General features: G+C 41.8%; 2 protein-coding genes across 14 annotated transcripts in view; both read left to right on the top strand.

The window, feature by feature from the left end:
• The first annotated feature begins 12,364 nt into the window (after positions 1-12,364).
• Positions 12,365-19,936, top strand: PATL2 (PAT1 homolog 2). Of its 3 annotated transcripts, XM_079127796.1 has the most exons (10): positions 12,365-12,701; positions 13,969-14,089; positions 14,175-14,272; positions 14,478-14,531; positions 14,628-14,761; positions 14,918-15,077; positions 15,557-15,697; positions 16,926-17,023; positions 17,560-17,709; positions 18,303-19,936. In XM_079127796.1, exons 1-10 carry the CDS (start codon positions 12,612-12,614, stop codon positions 18,319-18,321), a joined length of 1,065 nt encoding a protein of 354 aa, XP_078983922.1. In that variant the 5' UTR covers positions 12,365-12,611; the 3' UTR covers positions 18,322-19,936. The 3 variants fall into 3 exon arrangements, with proteins under 3 accessions (XP_078983922.1, XP_078983923.1, XP_078983921.1); XM_079127797.1 differs by having other exon boundaries at positions 17,560-19,936; XM_079127795.1 differs by having other exon boundaries at positions 14,478-14,761; positions 17,560-17,730.
• Positions 19,937-20,050: 114 nt separating this feature from the next.
• The window catches only part of SPG11 (SPG11 vesicle trafficking associated, spatacsin), an 89,898-nt gene continuing 83,213 nt past the window's right edge, over positions 20,051-26,735 (top strand). For 5 of the 11 annotated variants that reach the window (XM_079127731.1, XM_079127733.1, XM_079127730.1 and 2 more), the window contains exons 1-4: positions 20,051-20,332; positions 23,237-23,421; positions 24,457-24,681; positions 25,481-25,682. In XM_079127731.1, coding sequence (XP_078983857.1) covers positions 20,076-20,332; positions 23,237-23,421; positions 24,457-24,681; positions 25,481-25,682 — 869 coding nt within the window. In that variant the 5' untranslated portion in view covers positions 20,051-20,075. The other 6 variants (XM_079127725.1, XM_079127729.1, XM_079127732.1 and 3 more) reach the window with 4 other exon arrangements.

Below are 26,735 nucleotides of genomic sequence, written 5' to 3'. Positions count from 1 at the left end.
CTTGCGAGGCGAGCACTCTACCAACTGAGCCAACTCCCCAGCCCTCATAGGGTAATGTTTGATTCATTCTGTTATTTTTTTCCCTTTCCCCCTCACCCCTCTTTTTTTTCTTTTTTTTTAAGGGGTGCATGGGAATTGAACCCAAGACCTTTTGCATACAAAGCAAGCACTCTACCAACTGAGCTATATCCACAGCCCCCAAGAGGCACTATTTTCTGGCAAAGCACTTTGAAGAACTATTTGTCCAGTTTGTTGTACCTGGACCTCCCCTGTAAGCTTTTTCAACAAGCCTTATGTATTTTTTTTTTTTTTTTTTTTTTAGTTGTAGGTGGACACAATACATTTATTTTATTTTTATGTGGTGCCAAGGATCGAACCCAGAGCCTCACATGTTCCAGGCAAGCACTCTATCAGTGAGCCCCAACCCTAGCCCCAACCTTTGTCTTTTAAAGTTGGCAACAGTAGTGCTGGAGTTGTGGCTCAGTGGTAGCATGCTTACCTAGCACTTGTGAGGCTCTGGGTTTGATCCTCAGCACCACATGAAAATAGAATGAAGGTATTGTGTCCACTTACAAATAAAAAATATATTTTAAAAAAATTGGCAACAGTATTGCCACTGATTCCTTCAACCTTCAGCTGCACACTATGGTCAATATGTAACCATGATATGGTGGAATGCCCCCATAGAGTAGATTATTGCTATGTGATTGGCTTTTTTTTTTTTTTTTTTTTTTTAGCCAGGGACACTTAACCACTGAGTCACATCCCTAGCCCTTTTTATATATTTTATTTAAAGACAGGATCTTGCTGAGTTGCTTAGGGTCTTGCTAAATTGCTGAAGCTGGCTTTGAACTTGCAATCCTCCTGCCTCAACCTCCGGAGCTGCTGGGATTATAGGCCTGTACCACCCCACCTGGCTGATGATTGGCTTTTGAAGCAAATTGATATTGAAGTGCTTTGATACTCTACTTGACATGGAACAAGTTGCTTTCCTCATCCCCAAATAGAATTTTGTAACCAACTTTGATTTTTTAAAACAATTTCTAAGAATCATTTCTTGGGGAGTGGCCATTCATCAACAAATATTGTAACTTATTTTGTTAAAATATATATGTACATATATATGTGTGTGTGTGTGTATGTATGTGTGTGTGTGTGTGTGTGTTACACCGAAACTGATAGTCTTGAGTTTTTTGAAGGAACAATTTTTTCAATATTATTTTTATCACAGAAATCTTGAAATCAGCTTTAGCTATAGATTTCATGGGAAAAGACTATAGCTTCTGCCAGGCATAGTGGCAGGCTCCTGTGTAATGAGATACGGAAATAACAGGAATTGTTATAGTTGTGTGTTATGTACTAATAATAAACTGTATTTGGTATTTGCCTGGACGTGTAAGCCTGGTGACAAACTTGCTGTGCAGCAGGATAACATTCCTGAACAATGCCAATATGAACCTTTATCTATGATTTGAGTGGTGGCTCCTAGTATAGTCGTGTTCTGGTCTTTATCAATGAAGACCAGAGCATGACTGGGCTGAAAATCACTACTTAAACCCCTGGACTTTTGGAGCAAACTGTCAGCAGCACCATAACCACAGGACTCCATGTCTCTCTCTCTTGACTTCCCCAGCTGCTGTCCACACTATCCCTGATTGCCGATCCACCATTGTCACCGAGTCCAGACGACTGAGCACCTCTCACAAGATGATGACTGCCATCCAGTCTCCAGCTTATCAGACACCTGAGGACATCCAAAGACATCCAAGGAGCTGAGAGAAGCTACGGCTGAGAAGAATCCCCTCAGTCTTGCTGACTGACTTCTTGGCTAAGAGACGTTGCATTGAGTAGGTCCATGGGGATTGGACTCTAGGTGAATAAAGGAGTGAATCTTCAATGTATTTGTGACTTGCTATTATTAGAAAAGTTGAGTGTGCATTGCATGAATAAAATCCACCTGTTGGAACCAAACTTGATTCTTCTCTTACTCACTGCTTGTGACATCCTGTAATCCCAGTGGCTCTGGAGGCTGAGGCAGGAGGATTGCAAGTTCAAAGCCAGCCTCAGCAATTTAATGAAGCCCTAAGCAATTCAGCAAGATCCTGTCTCTACATAAAATATATAAAAAGGGCTGGGGATGTGGCTCAGTGGTTAAATGCCCCTGGGTTCAGTTCCTGGTACCAAAAGGAGAAAAAGAAAAAAAAAGCATAGTATTTTTCAAACCTCTTTTTTTTTTATTGTTTATTTTTTACAGGATTTTGAAGTAAATGTGAGAGAAAATAGTGATCCTATTTTTGTAGTGCCTATCAACAGTGTTGTTGACATGGCTACTGGGTAATATATAGTAATATATACTAGCAGTTATAAAGAACACATTAAAAGGATCTGCACTTAACATGTCTCCTTCTCTGAGCTCCCCAAATCTTCAAACACAATAAAAGAATTTTCACACCTATTTTTTTAAGTATTTTGAGGTTTCATTTATTTTAATTGTTTAAATCTTTGATTTATCTATACTTTACTTCAGCATGAATGGCTTCAATGTAGTTTTGCTTTTTAAAATAAAATCTTACTTTTTTTTTTCTTTTTATGATTCCTCCTAAGGTATCATGAAGTTTGTTTTCTTAGAAATGTCCTTGGAAACAATGTGGAGAGTGGGCAAGTAGGACATACACAGGTGACAGGTGTTAACCTAGAAAACAAAGAGAGATTCTCCAAAGATAATGAATTCATTCGGGAGTAGGTTGCAATGAGAATATGCATGCCATAATAAACTATGTGCGTATTCAAGGAGGTTGAGGCAAGGGGAAGGTAAAACGAAAAGGATTACTTACTGATTGTGAAATTATATTCTTCTACAAGGATCAATAACAAGCATGGCACCAGTCCAAGGTTAGATAGGTAACTGTTGGACAGACATCCTTGCAGAAGTATTTTCTGTGTAAGGCTGTGGTGGCCTTTGTGCAATGTTGTGGATCTGGCAGTCTTCATGATAGTTCTTGTTATGGGGTATGAGATCCCCTCCTTTTGAACCTCCCAGTTTTATTGTCATTATTTGTGATTCCATTTTGATTCTGATAACTTTTGCACTGGCAAGAAACCTCCTCTGAAGAAGTCTTTGAGAGGAAGCACTACTATTTTTTATTCCAGTTTGGCTCAATCAACATTTATTGAGAAACTGCTCTGTTCCAGATACTATGGTAAGTGATAGAGGCACAAAGATGAAGAAGATACTTGCTATTTCCCTGTGGAGGTGACAAATACAGAAACAATTACTACTTAGGATGAGAAGTGTGACTCTGTGGTAGAGAGCTTACCTTACCTCACATGTGTAAGGCCCTGGGCTCCATCCCCAGCACTACCAAAAAAAAGAAAAAAAAAAAAAAAAAGAAGAAATTACAGCTCAGTTATAGCTCAACGTTGGGGGCACAATAAGAAAAAGGTGTAGGACCAATGAGCTGAGCTCACATAAGAAGGGTACCTACTCTAGCTGGAAGGGAGGAGAGTATCCAAAAAAGCTTCCTAGAAGAAGTGAAGCTTCAGCTGAGTTTATTTTCCCATTTGAATAATTATGATATTAGAATAAAATAATTCAGCAAAGCATCTGAAATCACCTTCCAATTAAAAACCACTCTTCCTTTGTAACTTAGCTTTGCCTGTTGACACAATGAACAGCATATTATCTGCTAAAATGCCCCCCCCCTTTTTTTTTTTTTTTTTGTTTCAGAGATTAAACCCAAAGTCTCAAGCATGCTAGGCAAGCACTCTACTACTGGGTCTACATCCCTAGTCCTTCATTATTATTTTTATTATCATTATCTATTTATTTGTTTACTTATTTTGGTACTATGGATTGAACCCAGGGGCACTTAACCACTAAGCCACATCCCCAGTCCTTTTTTATAATTTTATTTAGATACAAGGTCTTGCTAAGTTACCTAGGGTCTTACTAAGTTGCTGGCGCTAGTTTTGATCTCGGGATCCTCCTGCCTCAGTCTCTGAGCTGCTGGGATCACAGGCATGTGCCATCACACCTGGTCCCAGCCCTTTTCAAAAAATTTTATATTGAGACAGGGTCTCACTAAGTGGCCCAGGCTGGCCTTGAACTTGCAACCCTTTTGCCTCAGACTCCTAAGTAGCTAGGATTATAGGCAGATGTGTCACTCTACCCAGTCAACTAAAATACTTTAAATATCATTGAAAAGAAAGAAAAGTCAGTATCAGTTGCTCGTTCCTAGTCCCAGCACTCAGGAGGCTAAGGCAGGAGGATCACTTGAGCCTAGAAGGCCTCTTGAATTAGCCTGGGCAACGTGTCCAGACCTCACTGGGAAAAAAAGGAAGGGAAGGAGGGAAGGAAAGAAGGAAGGGAAGATGGAAGGAAGAAAGTGATAGGGGACAGAGAAATGTGAGTGGTGGAAACATGAGTTTAAGGGGATAATTCTATAAAATGGGTCCACTGTGCTGACCTCCACATGGTTTATCTTTTAAAAAGCAATTTACCTGCATCCCTGCCTGATTTAAGTTGAATATGTTAAATTCCTCAGCAAACTACCTGGAGAAATGCAGGCCCTGAAATGCTGATAAGAACACAAGTTACCCTGAAGGGGTTGGGGGTGGACTTTTGTGACCCTTACACAGATCAGATCCCAGGACTCAGGGAAATAAGGATAATTTCCCCTAACCAGAAAATCTGTAAGAAAAGGTTCTAATTAAACTAGTCAGCACGGGCCAAAGTGATCTAGAGTTGTTATGGTAGTGGAGACTTGAAAGTCTGATGTCGAACTACTGTTAGTCAAAAGTCAAGAAATGAACCTGGGCAGGACTCTCTGGAAACTTCCCTGGGAGGTCCAGTAAAGTTAGAGAGCAGGAGAGGCATGCCTCTCTCTCTTCTCTGAGAAGACCCACTTTCTCCCTTGAGAGTCCCCCCTTTTCCCTTCCTATTTTTTTTTTTTTTTTTTTAAGTCCGTACTGGGAATTAACCTAGGAGCACTTAACCACTGGGCCACACCCCCAGGCCTTTCAATTTTTTTATTTTGAGACAGGTTTCCACTCAGTTGCTCAGGGCTTCACTAAGTTGCAAAGACTGGTACTGGTTCTTCAAAGAACTTGTACTTCTCCTGCACCATCATGTCTGACTCCTATCCCTTCTAATAAACTCATGCCTTTTACTCTGAGTGACATGTCCGGAATCTTTCCGACTTGATTGCAAGAATATGGGTTTGAAGGGAGACCTTCACATTGCCTGAGTTTTCTGGAAGTCCCCAGCCCTGTAACAGGAAAGAAGGAAGGAAGAAAGGGACAGGGAAGGAAAGAAAGAATGGGATGGAAATCTGCTTTAATTAACAATCTCCTAGACCAAGGGAATGGTCCCCAGGGAATAAGCACTGTAGTGCAGAATGACGAAAAGAGACAGCTCCTGTGAACCCCCAAACTCTCCACAAGGCTAAAAATAGCTATTTCTGAAACCCAAACTAATAGGGAAGTTTAAGACAAGAGTTTGAAGAGGCAGTCAAGGTCAGATCTTAAAGTGCCCTATGCCTCACATAAAGGACAGCAAATGAGAAACCATGAGATACTTTAAGTTGGGAAATAGCTGATTTGACAAGAGGACTTGAATCATCTGCATGTGAGCAGTAAAACATGTGAGTGGATGAGATTGCCCAGGGATCATAGGCTGCCGAGGATTTAACCTTTTAGGGATCTGTGATCTCTTTGAGAATGTGATGAAAGGTATAACTCTCCAGAACAATGGATGTTAAAAATCACAAAAACATGCACACAATTTTCAGGATATCCTCAGATTAGGAATCTTAGATATAGAGGGGAAAGAGAAATAACCTGAGGAAGAAGATTTTAAAGGGATTAGAAGAGAGGATAACAACAGTAGGTAAGGAGTGAAACAAAGATGACCCAAGAGATACAAAATGAACTGAGCGCCAGTGGCACTCACCTGTACTCCCAGAGTGACTCAGGAGGCTGAGGCAGGAGGACTGCCAAATTCAAGGCCAGCCTCAGCAGTTTAGTGAGATGCTGTCTCAAAAAATAAAAAGGACTGGGCATGGTGGTGCATGCCTTTAATCCCAGAGGTTTGGAAGGCTGAGGAAAAGGACTAAGGGTGTGGCTCAGTGGTTAAGCACCCCTAGGTTCAATCCTTACTACCTAAAAATAAAATAATAAGGGCTGGGATGTAACTCAGTGATAGAAACCCTGGGTTCAATTCCCAGTATTTCCAGAAAAAAAGAGACCTGAGCCTAAACTGTCAGGAAGATATGGGAGAGTAAAGATTCAAGGAGGGGGCTGGGGACATAGCTTGGTTGGTTAGAGTACTTGCCTCGCAAGCACAAGACCCTGAGTTCAAACCCCCAGCACCACAAAAAAAAAAAAAAAAAAAAAAAAGGTTCAAGGAGGGTGCATCAACAACATTGAAAGGCATAGAGAGTTAGCTAAATCCAAGACTAAAACCACTCCCTTGCAATTATGGTTAAGAAATCACTGGTAACTGAGAAGTTCCTGAGGAGAAACGGGTGCCAGTCTTTTGTTGCTGAGCCTTTCTCTGTCTGTAAAATCAGTTTCCTCTGCTTGGCTTAATGGGATGTTTATTCTTTACTAAAAAAGTGTTGTCCAAAGCTGGAGTATAAAATAAAGCCAGTTAAGAGCTTTAAATTGTTGCAATTTTTGTCCTTTGATCAAGTGTAACTTTATTAAAAAGAGGAGGGTTCAGTAGTACTTCTCATACTTAGCATGTGTAAGACCTTAGATTCAATTCCCAGCACATACACAAAATGCTTCAGAAAGAAATTAAAAACCAGAATAGATCTACAACCATTAAAGAAATTGAAACAATGGAATAAAGTTCTCTTCATAAAAGTGGGACAGTTCTTAGCATTTTGAATGTATTTTTAAAAAATCAGATTCAACAATCATGTCTGCCTGCCTATATTTCTTTTTTTTTTTTTTTTTTCCATTTTAGTTGTTAATGGATCTTGATTTTATTTATTTATATGCAGTGCTGGTGATCGAACCCAGGGCCTCACACATGCCAGCGCTCTACCACGGAGCCACAAACCCAGCCCTTTTCCTTTGTTTTTGAACTCATGGGCTCAAGGGATCTTCCCACCTCAGTGAGACTTCCAACACCACTCCTGGTTGGTACTTCTTATTCTATGGGAAGCTCTAAGAGGCCGCAGGAAGCATCTATTTCATTCACTATTGTCCCAAGCCTAGCACAGTCCTGGCATAAATTAAACTTGCACTAGTCAATTTTCTTTGTTATTAGCAGGTATAGGAAGACACTTTGAATGAAAAATCTGCTTGCAGAAAATGTTTCTCCCTATGACTTTGTCTCTCAAACAGCCTAAATAAATTATTTCTGAATCACTGAAATTCACCCTTTGATCCTTTTGTTAATAAAGCCAAAGTATTAGAAAATTAGAAAGTATTAGAAAATTTTGGGGATAAGCAACTGAATAACATTTCCAAAATGGCCTGAACCCAATTCAGATATCTGAAACATTTTTCATCAATTATCAAGCTACTTATATGTGTTCCTCCATCCATACAGTTCTGACCTGCTGTAGAACTTCTGAAACAAATATTTTCCTTCAAAAGCATCAATAATTCGGGGTCTTCTAACCATGATAATAGGGCTATAACTCACATTTCTGGTATAGAGAAATTAGCTTTGTTTTTATTTTATTCAGAAATTCTATAAAGTCATGTGGGTTTCAGCTGAACACAGGATGTGGGCGCAGACCCCAGGAACACTAAGAGGTTAGATGAGGCTTAGATGTGTCTTAAGTTTTGCCTCCAAGCAATAGTGGCATACTTTTTGTCGTTGATGATTTGTTTTTTTCTCCTGAGTTTCTGGATCACTTTTTCATAGAACAGTCAAGAAGATATAAGATTGTGGTGTCTTATGCAAAAGTGTTTTTATCTTAAAAGATCTGGCTTCTAAATTCACAGGCGTCTTTTCATTAGTTTCAGCTGGGTAGCAGACTTAAACTCATGTGACCCAGGGAAAGGCAAGCATCCCCAGGTGGCCTTGAGAGAGCCTCAAGTGCACTGCCCTGAAGCTCTGCAAATTTAGTTGTCAAGAAACTTCCTCAGGGTGCACTCGGAGCTAGTCTATCCAATTTTCTAGGAGCTAAACCTGGGTGGGATTAAATGGAATGCAATCTCCCAAAGTTCAATGAAGGATGTGGGAAACCTGAACAAAGTAAATATCTGCCCCCAGATTCCAATAAACTACTTGGATGGGTAAAAGGGCAATTTACTTCTCTTTCCTGATCCAGAGTTTTCTGTTATTAGTTTATGTTCTCAACCTTCTTCCAAGTCCCAGGATTGGGGAATGTTGGCCCTTTAACAGGTGAGCAGGGGAGGGGCTGGGGCTCTTAAAGCCAAGAGCAGCAAGCAGGTTCTGGCCCAGACTGCCATGGCTAACCTAAGCAGAAAGGACAGCGACAGTCAGGTGGTGAGTGTCAGCAGCAAGGTGTCATCTTATACACGTGGTAGCCAGTGGTGGTCAAGTGGGAACTGCTTTTTTTTCCCAACTCCTGGCCCTTTTCCTTATTTATCTCCCTTTGCAGAGCTGGGATGGTGATATTTAAGGGTGGGGGCTTATGGCAGTCTGAGAACCCAGAGTCTCACCCCTTGAGACCTGAGGCCAATAATTCTCTGACCACCTTGCTGCGAGTAGACTCTGGCTGTTTTAGAGAACCATGCCATCCTTACTGACCAGGGGAGGAGGGTGTCTCGGGTCTCTTCCTTGTCCCAGGTTTACCTTCTAGAGGCTGACGATGCTCTCTCAGTGGACGACACAGTCATAGAGGAAGCCTCCCAGCCTGCCAAGATGAAATGCCTTGAAGGTATCACCAAGTGGACTATGGTATCTACATAAAAATTCCGAGGGTGCAGAGGCTTGCTGATCTGCTCCCTACGGGTTTGGGCATCCAGAACGACTGGTAGTGATTCCAAACTCTTCCACATGCTAGTGACATCTCACTGGGTCTACGATAACTTTTCTGGGTCTTATTTTCCTCATCTACATAGTAAATTTATCAACAGATCCATTGACAGACTCGTAAGAACATATACGTGTAAAATATCTGGCAGACAGGGTTAAATTACAGGGAGTTAGGGCAGCTGGCACTTCAGTTAAAGAGGCAACAGAAGGAGCTGTTAGGTGGGGGAGAACAGGTGGAGAAAGAAGCCTGTGGAGGTACTCAGTGAGGCCATTGAAGATGGGCTGTGGGAAGTGAAGGTGTCTGGCACCTGCCAAGTTCTGTTTGCTTTAGTGGGGGAACATTTGAGGCACTCTGGGGTAGAGAGGCTGAGAACCCATAGAATAGAGGTGTTGGTTGAAGGTAATTCGGGAAATGGCTTATGAACAGAAGTGCTATTGAGTAGCAGCCCCTTAAATAAGACTCCTCACACCTGAGGCCCCATCTTCCACAGACTCACACTTATCCCAAGGGCCTGGCAAGTTCTGTGACCCCTTGGCTCCTGAAGAAGAGGAGGGAAATGAGGAGGAGGGGGGTCTGGATCCAGATCCAGATCTGGCCCCAGACCCAGAGGAGGAAGAAAATAACCTTCGGGATCCAGCTGTACTCAGTGCCGTCCACAATACCCAGGTACCATGGCAGTAAGAGGAGGGGAAAGGGTTGCCCTGAATAGTGTGCAGTTCAGACTGTGATTAAACATACCTCTCCTCTTCTCCATTCCTAAGACAAATCCGGAATTAACATTTTTTATTTCAACCTTGAACCTGAGTTAGGGACTCTCTCCTTTCCTCTTTCTTTCTGTCTGCTACTGAAGTTTCTGATCTGTCCTCAAACTTAAAACCAGGTCCTACCAGGGCTGTGCATCACCATAGGTGGTGCCCCTGCTACTGATGAGTCACCTTTACCTGAGTCCCTTTGTCTTAATAGTCCATTCCTAATATTTGTTCCCACAATCGGGGAAGACTGACAAGGACTCTCATGTAAAAATGAGGTAATTCAGACCCTCCTCCAACTCACTCCTAACACTCTTCCTTTTTAGTGGAAAGAAGGATCTTTTTTTAAGTTGTAGATGGGCACAATATCCTTTTTTTTTTTTTCTTTTTTTTTTTTTTTTTTTTAATGTGGTAACTGAGAATCAAACCCAGTGCCTCATGTGTGCTAGACAAGCACTCTACCACTGAACCACAACCCCAGTCCCAAAAGAGGGATCTTGGCACAGTTGAATTCAAATATGAAGGATGACTAGGTTATCACTGTCCTGGGTGTTGAGATGGCTGGCTTTGCTGTCCCCTCTCACATCTCTATGGACACAAGTGAATGTTGAAGACATGACACCACAAATGTCCTTCTGAATCCAAGTTTTCCTCCTTGTCCCAGAGAGGTTTGATCAGCTCCCCTGGAGTCAAGGCCTTGGGGATGTCACCCAGTTCCTTGCACTTTCTGTGGAAGGTGTCTCCTCCAGTCTTCACCCCACGAGGTGGTGACTGGGTAGCGAGGGGTATTTCGTCCCGGAGTGTGTTGAGAGTCCCCCTGCACAGTGGTGGACTTGTCCACCACTGCATACTGTTACTTTTTTTTTTTTTTTTTTCCCTGTGGTGCTAGGGATTGAACCCAGGGCCTTGTGCTTGCAAGGTAAGCACTCTACCAACTGAGCTATATTCCCAGCCTGCATGCTGTTACATTTATTATGTTCACTCTACCTTTCTCTATCTCAAGATAAAAACCCCAAGTGATGGGCTAGGGTTGTGGCTCAGTGGTAGAGTGCTTACCTGACATGTATGAGGCACTGGGTTCGATTCTCAGCACCACATATAAATAAATGAATAAAATAAAGGTCCATTGGCAACTAAAAAATATATTAAGAAAAAAAAAAACCCCAAGTGATGTACATATGGAAACATAGGAGCAGCTCCATGTAGGATGCCATGGTAAATGACAAGGTATGCCCAGTCGGGGGCACAGCTGAACCAGGCATTCAAATAAGAACAAACTAGATCTCCACTTCTACATTATGAAACATCTTATCAGATAAGCAGCACTGAGCTTAGGGCTGGAAAGAGTCCTGCCTCAATTAACTGCACAATGGGAACATGGCTTGGGAGGGAGGAATCTAAAGATCAGGATATCCTTCAGGGAGATCTAGAATGGAATTACAGCTCTCATGAGGTTGTCAAAAAAGACAGATAAGCGGCTGGGGAGATAGCTCAGTTGGTAGAGTGCTTGCCTTGTAAGCACAAGGCCCTGGGTTCGATCCCCAGCACCACACACACACACACACAAAAAAAAAAAAAAAAGATAAGCTTTGCCCCACTCACTGAAAACAACCTGAAAGAGGACTACTACAGAGAATGTGAGGCACTGAAAGGCACATGCCCCTCACATTGTCAGGGGCTGAAAGCTTCCTAGGAGGTAATGAACTCTTTTGAAACTAGGGCAGGATCCAGTTTGGCTTGAGGGATCCTCAACACAGCAAAATGTCAGGTGAAATTCTCAAGGGGGGAAAAAGGCAGGTGAGGTGGAAAAGGAACTGGAGCTGAGAAGCATTGTCTCAGTGGAGAGGTCCCTCTCCCAGACCTCCTAATTCCTCTTGGTGGCCAGATCATCTGCTGCCTATTCCTTTCCAGCCTACATTTCCCAGCACAAGCTCTCCAGCCCGGCCCTTCGGACCTCAACAGCCCTCACCAGATCCACCTCTCTTCTGCAGCCCACTGACTTCATGCCCTCCTAGGCTCAGGTACTGGTTCATGGTGCCCAGGCCCCCAGTGTCAGGACAAGCAGAGTTCCTCCTAGAAATCTCTGGAGATGGTGGCTGAGGAGGGGTGGGTGCCACTCTATCAGTTGCCACACAAAAAGTACTCACAAATTTAATTACAAGTTTGAAGCACAAATAGGGGAGGTAGGAAAGAGGAAATAAAGTTCGAATCTCCTCCCCACAGATGAGGAAATGGACCTCCAATGAGGTAAAAAATTTGAGGTCACCTAGTATGACAGAACTAAGACTAGAACAAGTCTGACCACCAGGGCAAAAGATTTCCTACTGTGCTAAGATTTTCTGCACCTAAATTGCAGGAAAATATATCTTGGGGGTGTGAGGATTGTGATGTTTCTTGTTGGCTTATTTGGGGAAGGTACATGAATAAATAGGGTTCCCTTTGATGTTCATCTGAACTTGCCCTGGGCTAAGTGAATGGAAGGGGTAGGGGAAAAAAGACTTTACTTCCACCCAGCTCAAGTTTCATTTTAAGTCTCCACAGTCATCTGACCCAACTCCACCCTCAGCATCAACGAATCTTGCAGCAGCAGCAGCAGCAGCGTCAAACACCAAGGTAAAACCTAGATGAGAAATAAGGTTGAGGGAAGCCTATCTGCATGCTGGGTATTCCCTTGTGGTCAAGTATTTCCCCCAAAGTCCCTGCACAGTTGGGACTCTTGAATTATTGCCCACCACTGCACCCTGTCCCATCCTTTTCAAAGAGTGGTGAGCAGGCAGTGGAATGCTATGGGAAGTTCACTGTGGCAAGGGTGGGTAGGCCTGAAGAGTTATTTCTCCTGGCTTGAAGTCCCCCAGTCAAGAAGCCTTGGTCTCAGCAGCCAGACCCCTATGCTAACCTCATGAGCAGAAAAGAGAAGGACTGGGTGATAAAAGTACAGATGGTTCAACTGCAGAGTGACAACCCCCGCCTGGATGATTATTACTACCAGGTGAGTCCCAGGGCATAGGCCCTAGCTTTTGACTTTGGACCCAAAGGAGCCAGGACTTCACTCCTCTCTTTAGCTCATAGCCATGCAATTGGGATGGGAGAGATGATCACTTCAGGGCAGAAGTCCTATTTTATGTTGACACATGTAGTTCTTTCCCTTCTGATCCACACTTCAGCCAAATGGGATTATTTACAATTTCCCAAACACACTCAGGTTTTGTCTCCATATTTTGCTGAGAATTTTCCCTTTTTGCCCTGAAAACATGCACTTTCCTACCTTTTGCATCCTTATGTGAATCTTGTTATAAACATATACTTTTTAGGTTTAAAACGCAAAATCTTGTCGATAGTGCAATTCAGTTTGTTGAATTGAACAAATGCTTGTGGACACTTTATTTCCTCCTTCCTACCCCCCCTCTATTTGTGCTGCAAATCTTTGTGCACATTGTTCACAGGTTTTGGGACTATCTAGGTTGTTTTTACTTTCTCAACATCCATGAGCTCCCTACCAATATTCCCACCTCCACTTCCTTTTCATTTATATTAGTTTAAGTTTCTTCCTTTTTTTATTGAGCTTCAAAAACGGTCCTTTTTTGGCATTGCTCCTAAATGAAAAATCCTTATTCAAACCCCAGTTAGTGGCTTTTAGTTTAGGATTTCTCACTTTTAAGAAGATGTGAGAGCTGATTAGAAAACCACAGGTGTATAAAACTGTTCCAGAGGCCAACAAATACATCCCTAGTGCCAGTTCTGGACTTCATACCATCAGATAACTCTGATTTAGGAAAACGCAAGTGGGATCACAAGATTAAAATGAGGGGGAGGACAGGTGATGCAGGTACTTGTATTGAAGAATGTATGAATTCGGCAGATGCTGAAACAGTTCTGCTTTCTACCTCCTCTTTGCTCTCTACCCTGTCTTGAGATCTGGTAGCCTTACCTAGTTTGTTAAGTGTTTGGCAAGACAGGTGACATGGGGCTTAAGGCACTTGAGAATAACTGCTAGGAAATGTGGGCATGGTGGCACAAACCTATTTTTGCAGCTACTGGGGAGGCTGAGGCAGAAGGATCACAAGTTTGACGCCTGCCTTGAAAACTTAGCAAGACCCCACCTCAAAACAAAACAGAAAACTGCTAGGTGCCAGAATCATTTCAGGGAGGAAAAAAAAAAAAAGCTATAGAAGAGGGATTGCTGTAAAAGAGGAGTTGAAAAGATAGATGAATGAGTTTTTTTTTGTTGTTGTTTTTCCTATTCCCTGGACACTCAGGAATATTATCAGAAGCTAGAAAAGAAGCAGGCAGATGAAGAGCTACTTGGACAAAGGAAAAAGGTCGAGTCTCTTAAGTTGATGACGCCTTACATTCAGAAAGCAGAGGCTTATGAGTCAGGTAAGACCAGGTTGACCTGCTGGCTTGGACTGGATATCTGAATGGAGGAGGGTGGGATGTACCTCTCATAACTCCTTTCTTACAGTGGTTCGAATTGAGGGTTCTCTGGGTCAGGTAGCTGTATCGACATGTTTTACCCCTCGTCGAGCTATCGATGCTGTATCTCATGGAACTCAAGAACAGGTAGGAGCATCATCTTCCCAGAGCCTTTTTCATCTCCAATTAAAAGGTCTAGGACACCCTCATGTTTGAATTCCGATTGTGACCTAAGAGTGAGAAAGCAGTGTGCTCAGACTTTGTGTCCAGCCTTTCCAGTTCAGTTTCTAGCTAATCGGAGGCCTGGGTTGCTGTTGTGGTGTGTGGTTGATTGCCAGGGACTCCTTTCTAGGATACAGGAGATACAAGCAGTCAGAGGCTTCGGGTATTATCCCGGATTGAGAAGGTGAGACAGCAGTTCCTTGGGGAGGAGCTCCTTACTTACCTTCAAGAACAGGATATTTCTCAGTTACTTCCTCTTTCCTCACCCACAAATTCCCAGATGTTCCTTCAGTTACTAGAAATAGAGGAAGGCCATAAGGATGGGCTTCCACCGTCCTGTTACTCTGGGCAACAGAGGAACCAGGTTGAGAAGCTCTTCCAAGCCTTGAAGACCCAGGAGCAGAACAATCTAGAGTGAGTGTGGGAGGGCCCCACCTCAGCCCAAGAAGGAAAATACTTTCCTTCTTGGAGCAGCAAAGACATCGGGTTTGCTGCTGCCCCTCCTTCCTGGCATGTAGTTCCTTTTTTTGTGCTGAGCTGAGCTCTGAAAATGCTTTCCTTTCCCCGCAGGGAGGTAGCTGATAGCTTCCTGCAGGTGCTCTCCGTGAGGAAGGGGAAAACCTTGGTAGCCCGGCTGCTCCCCTTCCTGCCCCATAATCAGGCCTTTACCCTTCTTCTGACCATCACCCACAATCTGCCCCTCCTTGTCCGGAGGGATGTGACTGACCAGGTACTAAGGCATTCAGTGGAGAATAGGATGATTTCCTGAATGATTTAGGGATCCATTCCTCCATTCCTGCCCCAGCCCCCAGGGATGCCAGCAAGGTGCTGGGCAGTGAAGGGGTGGGGGTGGGGGCTGTCCCCATTACTCTCAGGTGACAGTATGAACTACTATAAGAACTGCAGATCATCTTTCTGGTACAATGTGCATAAGAAAATAGGTATATGGTTCCAGATGTGTGCTGTGGTGTTTTGAAAGAAGGGCCCCTGATAAATGTCAAGCTCCATATTTTCTTCCATTAGGGAACAGGTGGTACTGCAGGACACAGTGTTAGGGATGGAGATGCATAAAAGGTGACAGGGTTAGTAAGTAACCTAGCCAGGAAGGTACCTAGAGCAGGCCAGCAAGGGAGAGGTGCCAGAGGCAAGATAAGACCAGGTTGAAGTTGTACTAAAGTTTGAGAGAGGTGCTTAATGAACTTCTTGCAGGCCCTACAAATGTTATTCAAGCCTCTGGGCAAATGTATCAGTCACTTGACTTTCCCTGAGCTCCTCCAAGGACTTCAGGGGCTAACATTGCTACCACCTGGCTCCTCGGAACGGCCCATCACTGCAGTGCTTCAGAACCAGGTAACACATCTGGGTGTCTTTCCATGAACAGTTTCTACCTGGGTTTGGTAAAGCACACCTGTAGTCCTAGCATCTAGGGTGGCTGAAGCAGGAGGACCGACAAGTTCAAAGCCAGCCTGGACAACTTAGCAAGGCCCTATCTCAAAACAAAAAAGGACTGGGGTTGTGACTCAGTAGGTAAGCACCCCTGGTACCAAAAACCAAACAAATAACCCCAAAACAAACAACAAAAAAACCTTCCAAGTAGTATCACTGGTAAGGAATAAATGAGGGAATGTTTTCCTCTCTCTCCATAAGTCTTATCTTCTGCAGCACTTCTTAACTTCTGTTGAGCACAGAGTAACCTGGGGAGCTTACTAAAATACCAGCTCCTTGGCTCCACCACACAAAGGTCAATCAGAAGGTTGGAGATGAATGGATGGGTAAACATCTGTTTCTCTAACAAGATCCCTCTGTTACTGCTGGTGTGAGTTTCTATAGCAAGTCTCTAAACTCATGTGTGTTTATTATTTTGGTACCAGAGATTGGACCCAGGGGTGCTTAACCACTGAGCCACATTCCCAGCCCTTTTTCTTTTATTTCAAGACAGGGTCTAGTTAAGTTGCTCACGGCCTTCCTAAGTTGGTGAGGCTGGCTTTGGACTTGCCATCCTCTTGCCTCAGCCTCCCAAGTTGCTGGGATTACAGGCGTGGACCACCACACCCAGCCTTGTGTGACATTTAGTAAGAACTTCTAAGCCATTTATACATGTGTTTATAAATCACACGTAACACTATAATATTAGGTAAATAAGAAATATAAGATGGAAAGTTTTAAAGGATGAGACTTTAGATGTGAAAGTTCTGATACTGTCTTCCAACACACCAGTGGATTATTTTGTGTACTCCCCTCTAAAGACCTTTGCGTAAAGTAATTCTTCTTGAAGTGGAGTTCACAGACCACCTGTATCAGATTTCTGAATCCATTCCTGATCTGTAGACTAATTCCTGGGTTGGCGATTAGGAGGGTGCGTTTAGTTAGCTCTTAAAGAGAGGCTTGTTGAAATTTAGAGCAGTTCAGATTCATTGGGAGAGTCAAAGATCCTTGGCTAACCAGTATATCTTGTGGATATTGGTCTCTACCTGGAAGTGCGAACCTACCCTTTAGTTGGGAAGAAAGCAGAGCTAAAGAAGCACTAAATGCCTACCATGAACTCATTTTGCCCTCAACTGTGTGTACTCACTTGCAGTTTGGAATATCTTTGCTCTATGCCCTGCTGAGTCATGGGGAACAGTTGGTATCTCTGGACTCTTCCCTAGAGGAATGCAACAGTGATCATACAGCCTGGTAAGATCTAAAGGCACATCGATGTTATTTCAGTACCCTAAGGATGTGTAGGCTGAGCCAGGTAAGAGATTTCCTGAGTGGCATATTCAAATATTAAAAAGGAGACTGGTCAGAGATAGGAGAAATAGCAGGGTTATAGTTGTTGTGCTCCCCCCGCCCCTTTCTTATAATGCCCTAGAGTGTTGGTTTTCCATGGAAGGCAATGTAATGTAGTAATTAAGGGAACAAGCTTTAAAGTCAAACCCAGGTTTGACTCATGGCTGTGTCATCTGTCAGTAATTTTCACTGTGGGGAAAGTTATTTCACTTCTTAGTCTGTACCTTCACCTATAAATGAAGGATAATGATTCTAACCTTTTAGAGTTATTAAGATTAAATAGGAAGAAAGATTTGTAAGGCTTAAGTTTCGCATACCATGTACCAAATTGCTATCTGGGGGCAAGGATAGTGATAGTACTGGTGGAAGGAGGATAAACCTTGTTCTAGAGTCTATTTCCTGCATAAATATAGACTCTGATTATTTCTGTTGTGTTCCAGGACAGATATGGTGGTTCTGATTGCCTGGGAGATAGCCCAAATGCCTACAGCCTCTCTAGCAGAACCCCTGGCCTTCCCCAGCAATCTACTTCCTCTGTTCTGTCACCATGTGGATAAAAAACTAGTTCACCAGCTAGAGGCCAGGATGGAGTAAGTGATAGCAGAAACAAGGTTTCAGTTCTTTGCTCAAGCCCAATCTATATTCTCTTTCACCTCCCTACTATCTTATAAACTAGGAGCATGGAAGATAAAGTGCTTTAGAAGTAGTTTCAGGTATTCTGGCATTTACTGGGTAAATAGTCTGGCCCAAGTTTGGGCCCGATGGTTTGTTGTCAGTCAAACTTTATAATTTATTTCTAGGTTTTTGGTCATTATAGTGTTATTTAGGGGCAAGAATGATTTGAAAAATGAATTATCAATTCATTCAAGAAAAGAGGGGAGCTGGGTTTGTAGCTCAGTGGTAGAGCACTTGTCTAGCACATGTAAAGCACTGGGTTTGATCCTCACCACCACATAAAAATAAGTAAAAAAAAAAAAAATGAAGGTATTGTCCATCTACAACTAAAAATATTTAAAGATTAAAAAAAGAAATGGATAACTATTCCAGGATAAAAGCATGAAATATATAGAGGTCATCTTTGCCCTCAAAATGGCCATTTGTTAGAAAGTCAGGAATTAATTAAATCACACAAATAATTGTAAAATGGAATTATGCTTATGGTTAACATCTGTTCTCTTTGTAGGCTTGCCTGCATCTACTGATCTGTTTGTTCTGGACTACTTCTGTGGGAAATTTAATCATACAGTGACCCAGAGTCTGAAGACATTTCTTATGCATTCGTGTACTGGAGGACCCTGCCCCAAATATTTTCATATCCTTTCTTAGAATCTAAATGATGTACCTAAAAATAAGGCATGGCTTAAGATATAATTAAAGAGGTAATTGAATGATGTGTTAATTGTTTCTACTTTAGGAGCTATGATGAAGGGCATCTTATGTATGAATGTTCCAAGAAAGTTCTGACTATAAGGGGTAAGTCCTTGCTATAGCTAACAAAGGTATAATCTCGAAGTTGCTTCAATGTTGCCCATTTTTATTTGAAGAAAATGACCCAAACTGAGCTAAAAGGATTAGATATAAGCATCTTCCTTTTGGATAAGAAATGTTTTATTTCATAGTCCAGTGCAGTGGCCCACGGCTCTAATCTCAGCACTCTGGGAGGCTGAGGCAGGAGGACTGCAAGTTCAAAGCCATCTACCAGCCTCAGCTACTTAGTGAGGCCCTAAACAACTTAGCGGGACCCTCTCGCAAAAAGGGTTGGGGATGTGGCTCAGTGGTTAAGCAGCCCTGAGTTCAATCTCCCCTACCCCACACTGGTTTCATTTTGACAAAATTATGCATTCATCAACAAACACTGGAGTGCCTTTTATGAACCAGGCACGATTTTAGGCAGGAGGGTACCAGAATGAGCAATACAGCGTTTCTGCTCTTTTGACGTTTACATATTGGTTGGATAAGAACTGATGAAAAATATCAAATAGTGATAAATATCATGAGGAAATAAAATTGGGTGATTAGAAAGTAAGTGGAATGGAGGGGTCTTTAGGTTGAATGGTCCAGAAAGGTCCCTCAATATAAGTTTATAGTTAAATGTTCTGAATATGGAAAAGATTGTGTTGAAAGTACTGCAAGTAAGAGACCATCCGCAAACGCCTTTTTTTGTTTTTGTTTTTTGGGTGCTGGGGACTGAACTCTGGGGCACTCAACCATTGAGCCACATCCCCAGTCCTATTTTATATTTTATTTACAGACAGGGTCTCACTGAGTTGCTTAGCACCTCGCTTTGGCTGAGGCTGGCTTTGAACAAGAAATCCTCCTGCCTCAGCCTCCCAAGCCGCTACGATTACAGGCGTGTGTCATTCCACCTGGCCCCAAATGCCTTCTTAAAGTCCTCAACTCCTCCTCCTTCCGACGATCTTGGATCATTCTTCCTGAGAAAAGCAGAAATAATGAAACAGGAGTTCCACCACCTCTACCCTTTACCCACCTTGTTTCTCTGCCAGTTACAATGGTTATTTGACCTGAACATTCAGGTCTACACCTTCATGATGGATCTGGACTTTAAGACTCGGTTTTTGCTACCAAGAAAATGGCACCACCCCGGAGCCTGTAAACAAATATTGGCCTAAGAGAAAGGACTGCAGAAGGGGGAGGCAGCTAGACAAGTAGCGAAGAGTAATGCTACAGTAAGAACAGCTGTAATAGCCTGCCTTAAACTGCTGAAGCAGGCTTTTCGTGCATTTGAGTAATTAGAGTAAGTGAAAGGCAGCTGTAATCTCGCCGGAGATGGGTACCGCCTCCAAGAAGCAAGGACAGTAAACTGGAGACAGCCCAGCAATTCTGGAGGGTGTCAAGAGGCAGCGCGTGAGCGGCGAGGAACACTGCGCATGCCTGAGACGCAGTTAGGTTCCGGGAAGGTCTGGCACAGGTGACCGGAAGGAACGGCCTGACAAAGATGGCTGCGAGGGAAGAGGCCGGAAGTGCTGCTTTCGCTGGCAGTAGCTGCCGCGCCGAGTCCATGGAGCCAGTCTTACCTATGCTATTGGTGCCAGTCTGCTCCGAGGCGACGGCGCGGCTGGGATCCCGAGCGCAGATGCACAGAGAGCAGGAGGTTCTAGGGAGCTTGACGGCCACGGGCAGCCTCCAAGTGCTTTCCTTGGCACCCGGCGGTCAGGGTGGGGGTGGCTGCTGCCTCCAGGGCCCTTTCGGCCAGTAAGTGCTGCGGCACAGCGGGGCAGGGTGGGAAACCGAAGCCTTAACTCCAGTGGTCGCACGCCGCGGGGTTACTGCGAGGTCCTCTCTTAGGATGGGGGTGGTGGAAGAGACGTGATAGTTGGGGTAAACGCCTTAGGCGAGCTCTGTTCCTTTTAGGAACATTACCGACCTGAGGCGAAGTCCTCACCTTATTGCATCTCCCCGCCTGGCTTTCCGGTTCTGGGTGGGCGGAGAGGGTATCCAACTCCTCTGCTAACTCTGGAACCCGGAATGGGTCCTGGTTTAGGCGCTGATTACTTTCATTGATTCAACACAAGTTAATTATTTGTCACAATGCCAGGTATTAAGCCAAATTTCCTTCCGTTAAAGATTCTAGTCAGGGATCATCTCTGATTTAAATCATAATTTTTTTGTCACTGAAGCTGCAGTTTCCTTCACAGATACCCCCTCCGCCCTACCATCACACACACACACACTTTCAGGGAGAACCCACTTTGTCCATTCACTTACTAATTTAATAGTTATGTAGCTACCAAAAACAGTTCCTATAAATTTGAATAAGACACAATTCTTACTTTTGAGGTGCCCCTGTGACTTGGGAAGACACATGAAAAAAATGGATTCTTTCCACTTCTTTTTGGTCCAGGATTATACAGTTTACATCATAAAGTTTGAGAGTGTGCTTTGAGTATTTGCACTTTTTAATAACGGAAAATATTTTAGAAGTGATCTCTGATGCTGGCTGCGGTGGCACACGCCTGTAATCCCAGTGGCTAGGGAGGCTGAGACAGGAGCATCGCAAGTTCAAGGCCAGCCTCAGCAATTTAGACCCTAAGTAAAGGGTCTAACTAAAAAGGACTAGGGATGTAGCTTAGTGGTAACATTGCCCCTGGGTTAAATCCCCAGTACCAAAAAGGAAAAAAAAAAATAAATAAGTCTTTAAGACCTAGAGTAGCAAAGGGATGTCTCATCTTGAAAACTCCAGATCCTCTAACAACACCTGACACTTAGAGAGCAGTTTGTGAAATCAGTAAATGCTTTAACCTGTTCTGTCTGCCTGCCTTATTCTGCCTCTGGTTGCAAGGAAGAAGAATCTCCATAGGGAAAGATAGTTTATTCAACAGTATCAAGTACCTGTGAATGAAGCAGAGTAAGAAAAGTGGGTGGAGAGAAAAGCAGAACTCTATAGGTGTTATGAGAGCCTATGAGAGGAATAAGACATAAATAATAATGTGGGTATTCATATACCAGCTCATGAAATTGAGAGGTGAGGAGGACCAAGAAGGACTGCTTTTCAAGTTTATTTGAATTGAATTTTAATTCAGTTAAAATATTTTATAGGGTAAAAACAAAAACAATAAAATCAGGTTTGTAGTGTTTACTTCCTACTTTAAATATGTAGATTTTTTTTGTATTGTTGAAATTATGTCTTCATCAAAAATTTCCTTTCTCCACATAGTCAGCCCCTGTGCTAATAATTTTAATGTTACAGTATTGTCTGTTTAAAATATGAAATTGATTAACCTTTTCCACTGATATTTTCCAAATTTTCAGTGTAAGTAAACTGAGTATTCACAAAAAAACCCATCAGTTTGGTTATAAAGACAAATGGAAACATTGTTAATTTTCTTTAATAAAGACATAATAGCACCACCCCTACTTAATATAAAACTTTTATAGAAAAAGGAAGCAAAGGTGAAAGTAGGGGGCTGGGGATATAGCTCAGTTGGTAGAGTGCTTGCCTAGCATGCACAAGGCCTTGGGTTCAATCCCCAGCACCACCAAAAAAAAAAAAAAAAAAAAAAAAAAAAAATTAGCATGGTAGCCTTATTTTCTATTGCATTGTGTTGGGTGCTCCTGTCTTTTTGAGATAGGGTCTTGCTTTGTTGCCCAGACTGGCCTCCACCTCTTGAGCTCAGAAAACCCTCCTCCATCAGCCTTCTGAGTAGCTAGGATTATAGGTGCACATCACTGCAGGTAGCTTGGGCCCTTTTATTTTTACTTTTTAAATGTAATTTAATATTTGATGATGTAGCATCATTAGTTTCTAACCTTGTTAACCATGTTGATATTTTCATGTCACAGTACTTTAAGAATTCTATAACTGCTGCCTAGTATGGTAGTCATTAGCTACATGGGGCTGTTAAAAATTCAGTTCCTCAGTTGCACTACCCACATTTCAAGTGATCTGTAGTCATTGCTGAGTACTATCTTGGGCAGCAATTTATATTCCATTTTCACAGAAAATTGTATTGAACAGTTATATACCATTTTGGAGTTGTTAAAGTCTGTGGATATAAAAAATCACCCTTATTTTTAACATCTTTAAAAAACGTTTAACCTGCTGGGTGTAGTGGTGCATACCTGTAATCCCTGTGACTTGGGAGGCAGGCAGGAGGATCATAAATTCAAGGCTAGCCTCAGCAATTTAGCAAGACCCTATGTCAAAAAGAACTTGGATATGGCTCAGTGGTAAAGTGCCTCCTGGGTTCAATCCCCAGTACCCAAAAAAACAAAAACCCAAAAAACATTTAACCCAGCCAAAGTCTATTAAGCAACACCTCATAAATAATACACATACTTGATTACTGATACTTATCCTTGATCATAACAGTTTCTTTAAACATCAGGATTTAAGATGAAGGAATAAAATGAGGCAGCATTTCTTGCTCCATGTCCACTTTTTATCACCCAGTCCCATATTCTTGTATTAGTATGAAGGAGTAGAGAAGTGAAAGGAGGGAGCTAGGGTGGGAAATCCTGGAATAATTTATATTCTCTAAGTTTGAATTTAGAGTTGATGCTACCAAGTGAACTAACTATTCTCATTCTGCTGTTCTGTCCCTACTATTGAGGATGAATATAATTGGATATAGAGTGTAATCTAAACTTTTTCCTTAGCTTTGTATGGGAAGACACTCATAACAATAGCACATCAACAGACAAACCCAAACTGCTTGCTGTTTGTGAAAATTATGAACTATTCATCTATGAATTTAATTTGAAAGATGGAAGATGTGATGCAACCATATTGTACAGCTGTAGTGGGAAGACACTGAAAAAGCTTATTGAAGAGCAAGGTATCAGTAAGTACATATACGTGGTCTTCCAGCATGTTTAAATTTGTGATGTTAACCTCGTACTCTTAGATATTTCATGAAAATGTCTCAGGTGAAATCAGGGAGGGAGGTCTACATTGTGTACTATAGTAACCACTAACCACTTGGGTATTGAGCTCTGAAATGTGGTTAATAAAAATAAAGGTGTACTTTAAATGTCATTTATGTACCATATTTTGAAGATTTAGTACTTACTACAAAAATTGTTTAATGTTCTCCTCTTTTTTTTTTTTTTTTTTTTTTGGTACTTGGGATTGTACCCAGGGGCACTTAATTACTGAGTCAATCTCCAGCCCTTTTAAATTTTTATTTTGAGACAGGATGTCGCTAAATTGCTGAGACTGGCTTTGAATTTGTATTCCTCCTTTCTCTGCTTCCCAAACTGCTGGGATTACAGGTGTGTGCCACTGTGCCTGGCTAATATTTTACTTTTTAAGTACCTGTTGAAATGATAATTTTGGATATAATGGGCTAAATAATGCATATTAAGATGAATTTCATCTCTTTTCAATGTGGCTATGTCTCATACATTGTGACTCACATATTTTTATTGGATGGTGCTGATCTAGACTGCTTATGGCGCTATCGACTATGTCTTGTCCTGATGACTACAGAAGCAGAAGTTAAATCACTCAGGTTTCTATTTTTAGAGCAGTAACATACTCTCTGCCCTTGATTGTAAGGTTTCATATTTTTTTTCCTTAAAAAGCTTTTTTGATCTGTGTGGTTCAGTGGGTAAATTGACTTTTTTAAAATCTTCCCTTTGTTGTGCTGTGAGACTCTGGCCATAAACAGAAGAAACGAGGGACATTGTAGGCCATCTTTATTTATTCTTTTCCCCACCTCCCAATGACTACTTGCTTTGGTGAGTATGAACAATAACTATTTTGAGTTGGAGTAAGTGTAGTTTTTTTGTTTTACCTGTTTTTGTTTATAAGATCTAATTTATCAATTGTAAAATTGTGAGCAATGAGTTTGAAATAACATTCTTTTATTTCATAGGTATTTCCTTACTGTCTTTGAGGATTCTCTCATTTCACAATAATAGATCATTATTGTTCATCAACAAATGTATCATCCTACATATCATGTTTCCTGAAAGAGATGCTGAAATCAGAGTACTCGGCTGCTTCACACTATCCTTGCCTGCACAGACTGTAGACACGATTATTGACACACAGCTCTGCAGAGGAATTCTTTTTGTTTTGAGTAGTTTAGGCTGGATCTGTATCCTTGGCAGTAAAGGTGTTAATTCATATACAGGGAAGGAGACTATCTAGGCTTTTAGTATTTTTTAGTCATAATTATCCATATTTGTGTTCTTTTAAAATTGTATGTGTTCTACATTACCTATTTACTCAAAATATACTTCTTGAGCACCTATTATGTGCTTGTTCCAGGAAGGATTTAGATAATTTTTTATGAAGTGCAAAAATGTGATAAAGTGTTAGATTTAACTTAATTTTTGTTTTTGGGTTATAGAACTATGTTACTTAACACAGGCACTGGGTATTTGTGGCTACTGAGCATTCAGAATTGGTGGCATAATTTGGGTTCTGAATTCTTTGTGCACGTATGCATGCTGGGATTGAACCCAGGGCTTCATGCATGCTGGGCAAGCATTCTACCAAGAAAAAGAATATAAAACATTTCAATTTTTAATATTGGTTACATGTCCAAATGATATTTTGGATCAGTTGGCTTAAGTAAAATGTTAAAATGAGTTTCACCTGATCTCTTGTATAACACTATTATAGAACCCTAGTGGAAAACATTAGCAGTATCTCAGGGCCTGGCTCAGAGAGGTTATTCAGTGAGCACTATTGAATAAATCTTGTATCAGGCTCTATGTTGTGCCACCAACTTCATAGTTCCTTGGTTACTATCATAGGGTCTGCCTTGGTTTCCAGTCTTCTGTTGCAATACCTGCAAGTTTGCAGCAAAGAAATCTTTAGCTCTATACCATCCAGTGTTTTAAATGGCATGGTGTACTTATAAACTGATGTTTCCTTTAACTCTAACTCAGATATTTTTGATACTTTGAATGGCAGCAATGTAGCTCATGTGGAATTAGAACTTTACCAAGAAGATGTATACAAAAAGCAGCAACAGGGACCAGCCAAGATTTCTTCTTTTACTTCACTGAAAGTATCTCAGGATCTAGATGTTGTAGTGATTGTCACTTCCTCCAACTCTGCAATTGCTCTTAACTTAAATTTGTATTTCAGGTATGCAGATATTGCAATTTCTATTTTGAGGTAAATTATCAGAACCAATAAAAGGTTAAAAATGTATTTTTTAGGTGGGCATGATGGCATGCACTTAAAATCCCAGCAGTGTAGGAGGCTGAGGCAGGAGAATGACAAATTCAAGGCCAGCCTGGGCAACTTAGCAAGATCCTGTCTCAAAATAAAAAAAAGGACTGGAGAGGGCTAGGGTTGTAGCTCAGTGGTAGAGCACCTGCCTAGAATGCACTGGGTTCAATCCTCAGTACCACATAAAAATAAATACATAAAATGAATACATAAAATGTATCGTGTCCATCTGCAACTTAAAAAAAAAGGACTGGAGATATAGCTCAGGGGTAGAGCACCCCTGGGTTCAATCCCCAGTACCACACCACACCACCAACAACAAAATGTACTCATTAGTTTTTTTTAAACCAATTTTCTTTTTCTCTGCAGTTAGGTTAAGTTCTAGCTACTAAACAGAAAAGTTTTTAGTGTATAGTTAGCTTGTACAAATGACTACTGGCCTCCTTTGTATATTTGATTTTTGTGTGCACATCAGTTTTGATTTTGACATGTGGTGTTACTGTGTACGGATTACATCATGAATTTTAAAACAATCAAGATTACACAATTTTTTTTTTTTTTCCGCGGTGCTAGGGATCGAACCCAGGGCCCTGTGCTTGTAAGGCAAGCACTTTACCAACTGAGCTATCTCCCCCGCCCAAGATTACACAATTTTAAAAGCTCCTGCTTATTATATATTGTCCGCTCACCTCTTGTCCCACATTAGAACAGAAGAGAAACGGGATTTATCTTATTGTGTTAGAATTACTTTTGTGGTTTTGTGGTTCTGACTACCTTGGGGTTCTTGTTCCTCTTAAAGGACTTTGACAAGATGTAATCCTCTTGTTTTTTCTAGCTGAGGATTCCCTAAAGTGTTTACCTTGGAGGACCTAAACTTGTACTGTCTAAATGTATTAATAATAACCGAGTGCTTGTTCGTGCTGTTCTTTTAGGTATTCTAGTTGCTTCTAACTTTGATGTTTGAGA

The sequence above is a fragment of the Sciurus vulgaris genome (assembly GCF_902686455.1).
Source record: "Sciurus vulgaris genome assembly, chromosome: 2".
Taxonomy (NCBI): Eukaryota; Metazoa; Chordata; class Mammalia; order Rodentia; family Sciuridae; genus Sciurus; species Sciurus vulgaris.
The sequence above is the reverse complement of the archived record's forward strand: the minus strand, read 5'-3'. Positions and strand labels throughout refer to the sequence as shown.

What these genes read in the sequence shown, in the direction of transcription:
- PATL2 (XM_079127795.1), top strand. Translation starts at nt 12,612, where the DNA reads ATGAGCAGAAAAGAGAAGGACTGGGTGATAAAAGTACAGATGGTTCAA. An exon ending in TGGATGATTATTACTACCAG is followed by an intron (nt 12,702 to 13,968) that starts GTGAGTCCCAGG and finishes CTGGACACTCAG; the next exon opens with GAATATTATCAGAAGCTAGA. An exon ending in GGAGGGATGTGACTGACCAG is followed by an intron (nt 15,078 to 15,556) that starts GTACTAAGGCAT and finishes AACTTCTTGCAG; the next exon opens with GCCCTACAAATGTTATTCAA.